This window comes from Euphorbia lathyris, chromosome 3 (genome assembly GCF_963576675.1).
Source record: "Euphorbia lathyris chromosome 3, ddEupLath1.1, whole genome shotgun sequence".
In the NCBI taxonomy this organism is placed as follows: domain Eukaryota; kingdom Viridiplantae; phylum Streptophyta; class Magnoliopsida; order Malpighiales; family Euphorbiaceae; genus Euphorbia; species Euphorbia lathyris.
The window spans coordinates 7420516-7432456 of NC_088912.1; the positions used below are offsets into that span (position 1 = coordinate 7420516).

General features: G+C 34.5%; 2 protein-coding genes across 2 annotated transcripts; both read left to right on the plus strand.

Moving 5' to 3' along the window:
• The first annotated feature begins 2991 nt into the window (after positions 1–2991).
• Positions 2992–7215, plus strand: LOC136224325 (receptor-like kinase TMK3). The gene is made up of 2 exons (XM_066012635.1): positions 2992–5675; positions 6085–7215. The coding sequence occupies exons 1-2, from the start codon at positions 3308–3310 to the stop codon at positions 6591–6593; spliced, it is 2877 nt and encodes a 958-aa protein (XP_065868707.1). The 5' UTR covers positions 2992–3307; the 3' UTR covers positions 6594–7215.
• A 2237-nt stretch (positions 7216–9452) lies between these two features.
• LOC136221702 (pentatricopeptide repeat-containing protein At1g05750, chloroplastic) lies at positions 9453–11109 on the plus strand. The gene has a single exon (XM_066009130.1). It carries the CDS (start codon positions 9541–9543, stop codon positions 11071–11073), a length of 1533 nt encoding a protein of 510 aa, XP_065865202.1. The 5' UTR covers positions 9453–9540; the 3' UTR covers positions 11074–11109.
• The last annotated feature ends 832 nt before the right edge of the window (positions 11110–11941 follow it).

Consider the following 11941-nt stretch of genomic DNA (forward strand, 5'->3'; position numbering starts at 1 on the left):
ACTTATGACGTTTCAAATCAAACTAATGAAATATCTTTTCAATACAATTCTATCTTTACTATTGTTATTTTGAGTTTGATCTAAGTGATATTCTTAAGTAATTTAACTGGTGTTTTCATAAAAACGTTTATAAACAAATCTAATATTTTCCATGAAAACTTTGTTGAACACTTAAGCAAATTCGGGTTTATATTTGATCATTGCGGGAATACCAAATAATCGGTTTAGATTTCGAATTTGATTAAGGTTTTCAGTCTTAGGCCGAATAGGAAAGATTGATTACAGTTCAATGCCTATTAAATTGAATTAATTGATAAATGGGATAAGGTACCAAAATAGGCCTAAGGTTTTTGGGGAAGTACCAATTTAGGCTCAACGTTCAAAATAGCACCAATATAGGCTTAACGTTTACAATATAGCATCAATTTAGGCTTCACGTACAAAATAGTACCAATATAGGCTTAACGTTTACAAAATAATACGAATTTAAGCTTAACGTTTACAAAATATATACAATTTAAGCTAAACGTCACAATTAAATTAACCATTCTTTCCCTATTAACTTTATATGTTATCTTCTTATTTAGTTCTATTTTCTTATTTATTATAATACAATTAATTAATATTCTTGTCCATTAAGACCTTGTATTTGTTTTTCATCAACCATTCCATGACTACTAAATTTCATTGCTCATGTAATATATGCAAACTAAAAGTAATTGAATATCCACAATATTCAAATATTTGGATATTCAATTACTTTTAGTTTGCATATATTACATGAGCAATGAAATTTAGTAGTCATAAAATCATTGATGAAAAACAAATATAAGATCTTAATGGACAAAAATACTAATTAATCGTATTATAATAAATAAGAAAATAGAACTAAATAAAAATATAACATATAAAGTTAATAGAAAAATAATATAATATGGTTAATTTAATTGTGATGTTTAGCTTAAATTGGATATATTTTGTAAACGTTAAGCTTAAATTCGTATTATTTTGTAAACGTTAAGCCTATATTGGTGCTATTTTGTACGTGAGGTCTAAATTGATGCTATATTGTAAACGTTAAGCCTAAATTGATATTATGTTATGTTATAAACGTTAAACCTATATTGGTGCTATTTTGAACGTTGAGCCTAAATTGATACTTCCCCAAAAACCTTAGGCCTATTTTGGTACCTTATCCCTTGATAAATTGTTACATCTATATAAACAAATCAAAGTTATAAGTTGTGTTCTTACTTAGTATATAAACCTTGGATATTAAGTTTAATCTAAACATAATTTCTATAAGTTGTAATCTAAACTATTGGCAAAATTAGAATCAAAATCCATATCTTTTAAACCATTTAACGATTTTTCTATTAACATCGAGAAAACGAATTTAATCAAAATTATAAGTTTTTATTTATCAAAACGTTCCCTGTGGAATCGATATCTTTTTATTACTACAAGTGAAACCGTGCACTTGCGGAAATCGCTCAACAAGAAACAATACCTGAAATTGAAATTGTAAACAATTAGACTTCACTTTAGAAAGGAAATTGAGGAAATGATGTAAGAACTAGGATTCTGGTGAACTGGGATTCTCATGAACTAGAATTTTAGAATAGGAAGAAAAAAGAATGAGAATATAGAGAATAGAGAGAAGAATATAGAAGAAAAAACAATTATTAACCAATTGCACAATCAATTAGTACCGACTGATTCTCTTAAATAGGAAATGAGACAAGGAAAGTACAGTTTGCCTAACAAATCATCTCTCTAATAATTTTAACATACCATAAATAAGAATAGAAAATATAACCTCCCTTAAATCACCTTAATAATTCTAACCTACCTTAAATAAGAATAGAAAATACAACATACCTTAAATAAAAATAGGAAAAACAACACTTCACTAAATAGGAAAAAATAAAACTTCATATAAAATATAAATTTAATATGATAAATCTTCAGTTCTTTCAATCTAGTTCGGTCCAGTCCAATCCAATTCGGTTATCAGTCCAGTTTTGGATAATTTCGGTCCAGTTTGGTCCAATTATTTGAAAAAATTCAACAATTGAGTCCAATTCTGGATCTTTTTATTCGGATATTCGGTCCAATCCAATTTCTCAAGATCCGTGTCCAGCCCTAGACACAGGTCCTGTTAAACACTCTCTAAATCCAAAATTCTAAATTTTTTGAGACTATTAGGCCAATATATCTTAATTTTGAGAAGTTTTACACTGGTACTTAAAAATTGGTTCTTAACCATTCAGATTATAACACGTATATATATCAAAAAAAAAAAAAAAAATTGAACAAGATTGATTTAGTTAAAAAAAAAATTACACACCACATGTAAAATCGGCTCCCAACCGAATAATCCTGTATTTACTACTGCTCTAATGTCATAGTTGGAAAATAAGTTTTAGAATAGTAAAAAACACATCCATAAAGATTAAAATTTAATGCATATTGAAATATTAAAATTGAAAAAAATTAAGATTATTTTGTTTTTGACAAAAAAAAATGATTTGAAAAATAATTTAGGATATATCGAGTTGATGTAATAACATGGTAGATGCTATGCTTACTTTGTTTTTTACAAAGTAAGTTTTATTTTGTGTGTTTTTACCATTGGATGAATTTTACACCCCATCATTCAATGGTGAAAAAGAGAAAGTAAGATTTACTTTGTCAAAAACAAAGTAACCATAGAAAACACCGTACTAACATTGTTTTTTTGTTCATTAAAAAATACTTACAGGGAACAATTTGATTTTTTCTTCCAATAAGAAAAAAACACGTGTTACTTAAGAATTTATGTCTCTTCCAATCCCAAGAAATCCCCGTTCACGACAAAATAATTTGTAATCATATTTCTTTATTATTTCTCTGACTCCCTGTGATTGCTTTTTTGGGGTTTGATTTTTTAATACTAATTTAAAAAATAAAATAAAATACTATTACTTCCTTTAGCAATTAGCGGAAGATACAGTCGTCCAGTCCAGACAAGTATCTCCTTTGAACAAGTGTCACTGTCCACCGAAAGGGCACTATAGTCAATTCAGCAATCGATGATGAATCCATGAATCAACTGAAAAACTCACACCGACACCATTTATGAGATGGAAAAAGACCACTCCTACACAATTATCATCATCATCGCCATGAAAATTTAGTTGAGTTTCTCGAAAAATACAGATGAAAAGCATCTCAATGTAGCTGTTTTTGTATCTTTCTGCTTGTGTTTAGTATGTGAGTTGTTTTTGTAGGATTTTGGAGGCGCATTGTTCCTTGATTTTGATTCATGGCTGATAATTTTGAGTTTTGCGGAGTATTTTTGTTGTGTTTGATCAGATTGGCTTCTAGTGTTACAGATCCCAATGATTTCAAGGTTCTTATGGATTTCAAGGATGGATTAGATAACTCTGAGCTTCTCAAATGGCCGTCTACTGGTAATGATCCATGTGGTCCTCCTTCATGGCCTCATGTGTTCTGTTCTAATGCTCGGATTACTCAAATTCAGGTACAGAAATTGGGGCTTAAGGGTTCTCTCCCTCCTAATTTCAATCAGCTCTCTAAGCTTTACAATTTAGGCTTTCAGAACAATGGTTTCTATGGTAAATTGCCCTCGTTCAAAGGATTATCTGAGTTAGAGTTTGCATTTTTGGATTTCAATCAGTTTGATACTATCCCATCGGATTTCTTTTATGGACTTAGTAGCATTCGTGTTCTAGCCCTAGATGAGAATCCTCTCAATAAGACTACTGGTTGGTCTCTTCCAAATGATTTAGCAAATTCTGTTCAGTTGACAAATCTATCTTGCTCAGGCTGCAATTTAATTGGTCCATTGCCTGATTTTCTCGGCAGTCTTTCATCTCTAAATGCTCTACGCCTTTCGTATAACAGACTTTCAGGTGAGATTCCTGCTAGTTTTGAGCAGTCTTCGGTGACAGTTTTGTGGTTGAATAACCAAGAAGGAGGTGGTCTTACTGGTACTATTGATGTGATTGCAAAAATGACATCATTGAGGCAAGTATGGCTTCAAGGGAACTCATTCACCGGGATTATCCCGGAGAACATTGGAGATCTGTCTTTGTTGAAAGAGCTTGATCTTAATGGTAATAAACTTGTTGGTTTGATTCCTCAGGCATTGGCTGATATGGAGCTCAATAGTTTGGATTTGAATAACAATCTGTTTATGGGTTCAATTCCAATGTCTAAGGCTGGTAAGTTTTCTTATGATTCCAACTTATTTTGCCAATCTAAACCTGGAGTTTCATGTGCCTCAGAGGTTTATGCACTTATTGATTTTCTTGGTGGTTTGAATTATCCATTAAATGTTGTTTCTCAATGGTCTGGTAATGATCCCTGTCAAGGGCCATGGGTGGGATTGAATTGTGATTCCAAATCTAAAGTTTCTATCATTAGTTTGCCTAGACGTAATCTTACCGGTACTCTTAGTCCTTCAATTGCCAAGTTAGATTCACTGACTAAAATCATCCTTAGCAGAAACTCTATAAGTGGAAGCATTCCTAAGAATTTAACTGACTTGAAATCTTTGACATTGTTAGATATTAGTGGCAACAATCTTAGTCCTCCATTACCCAAATTCCAGAAAAGTATGAAACTCGTTATAGATGGAAATCCTCTTTTAGTTAGTAATCCGAGCCAGACACCTCCTTCCCCTGTCTCTCCTCCAAACAGCCCTCCATCTGGTATTACACAATCACCACCACCACTCACTGCTCCACCTTCTCCAAATGTAAGCTCAAAAAGAAATTCTTCTGATCCTGTGACTCCTGTCCCGTATCCATCCCTATCCAAAAAATCTGGGAAAAACAAACTAATAATTGTGATCGGCATTATTGTCGGATCAGTAATTATTCTTGCAGTGATTGCTCTAGCTATATACAGTAGGAAGAGAAAAGATATGCCAGAGCCACCTAGTTCCATTGTAGTTCACCCCAGAGATCCATTTGATTCAGAAAAAGTTGTTAAGATTGCAATTGGGAGCTTGTCCGCTAAAACAGCCACTAGTTCTTCAAGTAATAGTACCAGTATGATGGAAAACTCTCACTTAATTGAGAGTCGAAACCTGATCATATCTGTTCAAGTTCTTCGCAAGGTGACTAAGAATTTCGCCTCAGAAAATAAACTTGGTCATGGTGGATTTGGCACTGTCTACAAGGGTGAACTAGACGATGGGACCAAAATAGCAGTTAAGAGAATGGATTCTGGGGTTACAAGCTCTAAAGCTTTGGATGAATTTCAAGCTGAAATAGCTGTTCTTTCTAAGGTCCGGCACAGACATCTGGTTTCGTTGCTCGGTTATGCTATCGAAGGCAATGAAAGACTTCTTGTTTACGAGTATATGCCTCAGGGTTCTCTAAACAAACATCTTTTTGAGTGGAAAAAACTGGATTTAGAGCCTATGTCTTGGACAAGAAGGCTGATCATTGCACTGGATGTAGCCAGAGGGATGGAGTATCTTCATAGTATGGCCCGGGAAACCTTTATTCACCGAGATCTCAAATCTGCAAACATTCTTCTAGATGATGTTTTTCATGCCAAGATTTCAGATTTTGGCTTGGTCAAACTTGCTCCTGATGGAGAGAGGTCTATTGTGACTAGACTTGCTGGAACGTTCGGATACCTTGCACCCGAATATGCTGGTAATTTATACTCTGTCTGGTTTCTTTTCTGTTTTACTGAAACAATTTGATCTCTATGAACTGCTTAATTTACTTGGCTGTACCGAATCGAACTATCTTCTTTCGAGAACTTGTGTTAAGAGCATTATAGAACATCAATTGCATAATCATACATATTACTAAGCATTTTCATGTTGAGTTACTTATTTCATGTTGAGTTACTTTATGGAACATTTTGTTATATCAAATATCTCTCAGCTGTCATCTGGTGTATTGTTTCGAGTGTATTGTTCTTCGATCTCAGAATCGTAAATCATTTCTTAACACCCCATGTCAGTCTTGAACATGATTCCATGTTTTCTTAACATGTCAATTCATCTGATATTCTCACTTTGACAACTAACTTTACCTACATTTTCATGTTCCACAGTGATGGGAAAGATTACAACTAAATCTGATGTGTTCAGCTTCGGGGTTGTGTTAATGGAACTTCTAACTGGATTAGCAGCCCTTGATGAGCAACGTTCTGAGGAAAGCCGGTACTTAGCAGAGTGGTTTTGGCGAATCAAGTCGAGCAAAGAGAAGCTTATGGCTGCTGTCGACCCGACTCTAGGAGTAAATGACGAGACTTTTGACAGCATTTCCATTGTTGCTGAATTGGCTGGACATTGCACTGCAAGAGACCCTAACCATAGACCAGAAATGGGGCACGCGGTGAGTGTGCTCGGCCTGCTCGTTGAGAGATGGAAACCTATTAAAGATGAATCAAACGATGTTGGTGGCATTGACTACAGTCTACCACTTCCCCAGATGCTAAAAGTTTGGCAAAATTCAGACAGCACTGGGATTAGTAATGCTAGTTCGAGTGATAGCAAAGATAGTATTCCAGCAAGACCAGCTGGTTTTGCAGACTCCTTTACTTCTTGTGATGGTCGGTGACGGATCAACAATTCACCGACAGCATTGTTTTTGGTGATCTCTTGTCATTTGTGGATGCTAAATTGATATTTTTTTAGTGTTTCGACGACTAGTGGGTGCTGAAACCCCCTAGCTACCCTGGATCCGTGCATGATAATGAAGGATGGTACTAATCATTGAAAGACAATGAGAATTCTTGTGTAGTTTATTCAGAGATAAGATACCAAAATAGTTCTAAAGTTTTTGGGAGAGTATTAATTTAGGATACACGTACAATATAGGCTTAACGTTTACAAAATAGTACTAATTTAGACTTCGATAACAAAAAGTGACGCATTATTCATATTACTCATATTACTCGATTAAGTTCTGATTTCTCTTTCCATGTCTTGTTGGCAATCATATGAATGACGTGTCACGTTTCGTTATCGAGGCCTAAATTACTACTCTTGTAAACGTTAAGACTACATTAGTGTTGTTTTGTACGTGGAGCTTAAATTGATACGCCCCAAAAACTTTAGGCTTATTTTGGTACCTTATCCCAAATTTTCCCAATTTAGTTCGATGTAGCATCAAGTTCAATGTATAGTAATATTCTGAATACAGAGGTTGAAGAATTCATTTCAGTTCTTTTTTTCCCCCATTGAGAAGCTCTTTTATTTTCTGATAGCAACTGCTTGTTATGTAATCTTGAAACTATGTATTTGTGTTGTTATTTTCTGAAGCATCTGCGAACAATTTTTTTTTATATATTAAACATATATGGAGTTTCAATTTTATTTATTTGATTCTATATATTGTTAACTTGTTAATGTCTCGAGCTGAATCCTCTCGAATCGAGTTTTGGCTGCACCGAGTTTGATCGAGCTGAACTTTTACCGAGCATTGACAGGTTTTAACCAGATTCATCATATACTATTAGTATGAAAGATTTTAAAAAAATTATCCTCTCTAAAATACTCTAAATGAGTTTAAAAGATTAAAAAAAACAATTACATATGATGGCTGAATTCCAAAATTATTAGCTGCTATTGGTAGTTGAAGAAGACAAACTCACGATTTGCAGATGACCTATCAGCGTGATTGTGCATGTACAGTAGTTGTTAATACTATTATCGTGTATGACCAAGTAGAGAGAGAACGTGCATACGGACAAGCTATTAAATGTTAAATAGAGAGAGAACAGGTAGACAGATAAGCTATTAACTAAAGGAAAGGAAATGAATAAGCATTCATACCCCTATATGTTTGGATATGTTTAGGAAAAGGAATGTAATTCCACCCCAATCCCTTTGTGGATGTTTGGTTCAAATAGGGAATCAAAACTATTTTTTTTTACTTCATATATAATAATAAAAAATTCAACTCTTTTACTATAGTTTCCATAAAACGTGAAATAACTTCATATATAATCCCAAACAATCCAAAATGTCACTCACTTGCTACCGTTATTGATAATAATATAAAGTTCATAAAAGTTAAAATTTAAACTTAACAAAGTTCATACAAATTAAAAAAAAAACAAAAAACAAAAGCCAATAGTCTTCTAAGCATAATATTTCATCACCGAAAAGAGTTTAAGCATCTTTATTGTCCTTTTCACCAAGAAAATCTTTGACAACAATTTTTATACATACATGTGCCTCTATTGATAAAATATAAGAATTAAAATCAAAAGATAATGAAATAGAGGAAACTGAAATAAAATTTATCAAAGAAAATGCATAAACATTATATTTAAAAAGAAAATAATTATTTTAAAATAATTAAAAATAAATATTAAAACTGAATAATATGATAAAAGAAAAAAATTTGGTCAAAATTATTTTTCAGGGTAAAAAGGTAAAAATAAATAAGTATAAGGATCAAAAGTGAAATTAATCTAGTGATAAAAAAATATAAATAAATAAATATAAGGATTAAACAAAAATAAAAAAAAAAGTAAAATTTAGTCAAAAATATTTTTTGAGTAAAAAAATTAAAAACATATAACGAAAATGAAATTAATCCAAAGATAAAGAAATGTAAAAAAAATATAGAGACCAAAATAAAAATAAAAAAAATAAAATAGAGAGTAAAGTAGAATTTTATAAGGAGTGTAGAAGTTTAAGTTAGAAAGAGAGGGGAAATGGAATAGAAAACCTTAGGGGGAGTGGGGAACGGGTTAGAGGAGTTAGAGGTAAACCCAAAACTAAAAAAAGCAAAGGGAATCATTGAATTAGCAAAATAAACACCAACAAAGGAATGAAACCTCTCATTTCCCTTACCCTTACCATTTCCTGAAACTCCCAAACCAAATCTCCCCTAAGTGTTTTATTATTATGAGCTACTTGAGTTGTGATTAGTTAACAGATTAATTACTTTTTTTTATGTTTATTAAATAAATTTATTTTAAATTAAAGATTAGTAATTAAAAAATAATAGAGATTGTTGAGCTTTCCTCTGAAAACACTCCGATGCAAGTCAGTAGATGGGAGTATTGAGAGAGAAAGCACGAGTGCTTAGAGAAAGAAACAGTTACATTTATGGGGTTATGATGGGGTTTTTATAGGTTACCTTTTGGTCAGGGTTGGCCAATAACTCAGGGGCCATTAGATAGACGTTCTTATCCGGAAGCAGAGCGTCCGGACCCGATGGGTTTTCAGTGTCGAGGACCGAGATCGATATATCTGACTATTACGTCATGTCTTCATATGTTTTATTAGAGATTATTAGAGATTATTAAAGATATATCTGACTATTATGCCACGTCTTCATATGTTTTATTAGAGATTATTAGAGATATATCTGACTATTACGTCATGTCTTCATATGTTTCCGACCAAGCTCGAGCCGAGTCCACTGGAACCGAGCTTTAGCTCATATAGTTTACCAGCTAGACGGACTAATTTAACACCCTTTCTTCCACGTCAGCATAGTAGAAGCAGAATAAACAAAGAAGTTGGTTTTAACGGTAGTATTTGAACAGATGTCTTCCCCCGCTCTCACATCCACCCACCTCCTCCAACTTGCCGGCACCAAATCACCACCACCGCCACCACAGCCAAGTCAAAATCAAAATCGAAGTCTCCATCCTAACTTATATCCTATTCCCAAATCTAACAAGCCTTTAGACCTCACTGTAGCATGGACTTCCTCCATTTCCCACCACTGCCGCCGAGGCCAACTCCGGGAAGCCGCCTCAAAATTCACCCAGATGCGTCTCTCTGGCGTCGAACCGAACCACGTCACACTCATAACACTTCTTTCAGCCTGCTCCGCTTTTCCCTCGGACGGCGAATCTTTTGGCCCCTTAATTCACGCTTATGCGCGAAAGCTAGGGTTCGATATCTTGGATGTGATGGTAGGTACTGCGCTTGTTGACATGTACGCTAAGTGCGGCCAGGTAGAAAAAGCTAGATTGTGTTTCGATGCGCTAAAGGTAAGAAACTCAGTATCTTGGAACACAATGGTTGATGGATACATGAGAAATGGGGAAATTGAATGTGCAATTGAGTTGTTCGATGAAATGCCTAAGAGAGATGCGATTTCATGGACTGTGTTTATTGATGGATTTGTTAAAAAGGGGCATTTTGAGGAAGGATTAGAATTGTTTAGAGAAATGCAGATTTCTAAATTACAACCTGATTATGTGACAATTATTGTAGTTATATCTGCCTGTGCAAATTTAGGTGCTCTTGGTTTAGGTATGTGGATTCATCGGTACATTTTGAAGCAAGATTTTAGGAACAATGTTAGGGTAAGTAATTCATTGATTGATATGTATTCTAGATGTGGATGCATTGAGTTAGCACATCAAGTTTTCCTCAAAATGAGTAAAAGAACTTTGGTTTCATGGAATTCTATGATAGTGAGTTTTGCTTCCAATGGATTTGCAGAGCAATGTTTAGAGTACTTTGAGTTAATGCAGAAAGAATTTGAGCCGGACGGAGTCAGCTTCACCGGAGCACTCACAGCTTGTAGCCACGCTGGTTTCGTAGAGGAAGGGCTCAGATATTTTGATCTCATGAAGAGAAAACACAAAATATCTCCTAGAATTGAACACTATGGATGCTTAGTTGATCTTTACAGCCGCGCAGGGCGATTGGAAGATGCATTCAGTGTAGTACAAAACATGACGATGAAGCCTAACGAAGTTGTTTTGGGGTCATTATTAGCTGCTTGCAGTGTTCATGGAGATATCGAATTAGCGGAACGATTGAGTAACTATATTTCACATTTGGATCCTTTTGACGACTCGAATTTTGTGTTGCTTTCAAATGTATATGCAGGTGAGGGAAGATGGGATGGAGCTAGTAAAGTTAGGAGGAGAATGAAAGCTCTTGGTATACAAAAGAAGCCAGGTATTAGTTCAATTGAGATTGAATGTGGTGTTCATGAATTTGCAGCTGGTGATAAATCTCATGTTGAAAGTGACCATGTGTATGAAATGTTAGATCTTCTATCTTACCATTTAAAGTTGTGTGGATATGTTCCTGCAGATGTGTATGAATATGATTGAAACAAAATGCCTATATTCATGAAATATTACCTTTTCTGAGTATGTGCTATTTGGATTCCTTAAACTATGAATGGTATTTGCTTTTTCATCGTCACTTGGGTTTAGGGTTGCATACAGCGCAATTAGAATTCCCGTGGGGAGGATGGGATTGTTTTGTTCCATGCAGGCGGGGACGGGAATACCCGTGTCTGTCCCTAATATGCCCTCATGGGGCTTCCCCGATTAATTCCCCATATGCCTTCATAGCAGGGGCGGATCTAGGGGGGGTAAGGGAGGGTCTCCCGACCCTCCGACCCTCCGGAACACCCTTGACGAATAGTGGTTCAGTCCCGAGAAGCCCCCAAAATAGTTAAAATTAATACTTATAATGTAGAATGTAATTATATAACATAAAACTAAGTTTGCATAGTTGGTTGTAGTGATAATTAAAGGTATCTCTACATCCAAGTGGTTTGTGTTCAAATCTCCCTCTATATTAAGGGTAAAATTGCACCATTTTATACGTTAGAGGTAAAATTATTCTTAGGTGTAAACATTAGCGTATTTTTGCACCTTATCCTTACTTCATATTGAATCTCAGTTGTTTTGTATCTTAATTTTTCCAATTATGATCAAATTTACCCTTATATTATCAAAAATTTGAAAATTTCGATTTGACTACTATGAATCAAAGCCTTAAGTCGTTATTAAAAAAAATCTTCATGCAATTGAGCCCCTCCGGACCTTGAGCTCTGGCTCCGCCACTGCTTCATAGGTATTAAGCCAATTTGTGAGAAACGCGAAAGATAGACGGAGCGGGGGAGAGGGAAACTGGCATGCATTGTTGGCAAATGATGAGAGCCCACTCAGATGGACGTGTCTCGCATGG

What these genes read in the sequence shown, in the direction of transcription:
- LOC136221702 (XM_066009130.1), top strand. Translation starts at nt 9,541, where the DNA reads ATGTCTTCCCCCGCTCTCACATCCACCCACCTCCTCCAACTTGCCGGC.
- LOC136224325 (XM_066012635.1), top strand. Translation starts at nt 3,308, where the DNA reads ATGGCTGATAATTTTGAGTTTTGCGGAGTATTTTTGTTGTGTTTGATC. An exon ending in CCTTGCACCCGAATATGCTG is followed by an intron (nt 5,676 to 6,084) that starts GTAATTTATACT and finishes CATGTTCCACAG; the next exon opens with TGATGGGAAAGATTACAACT.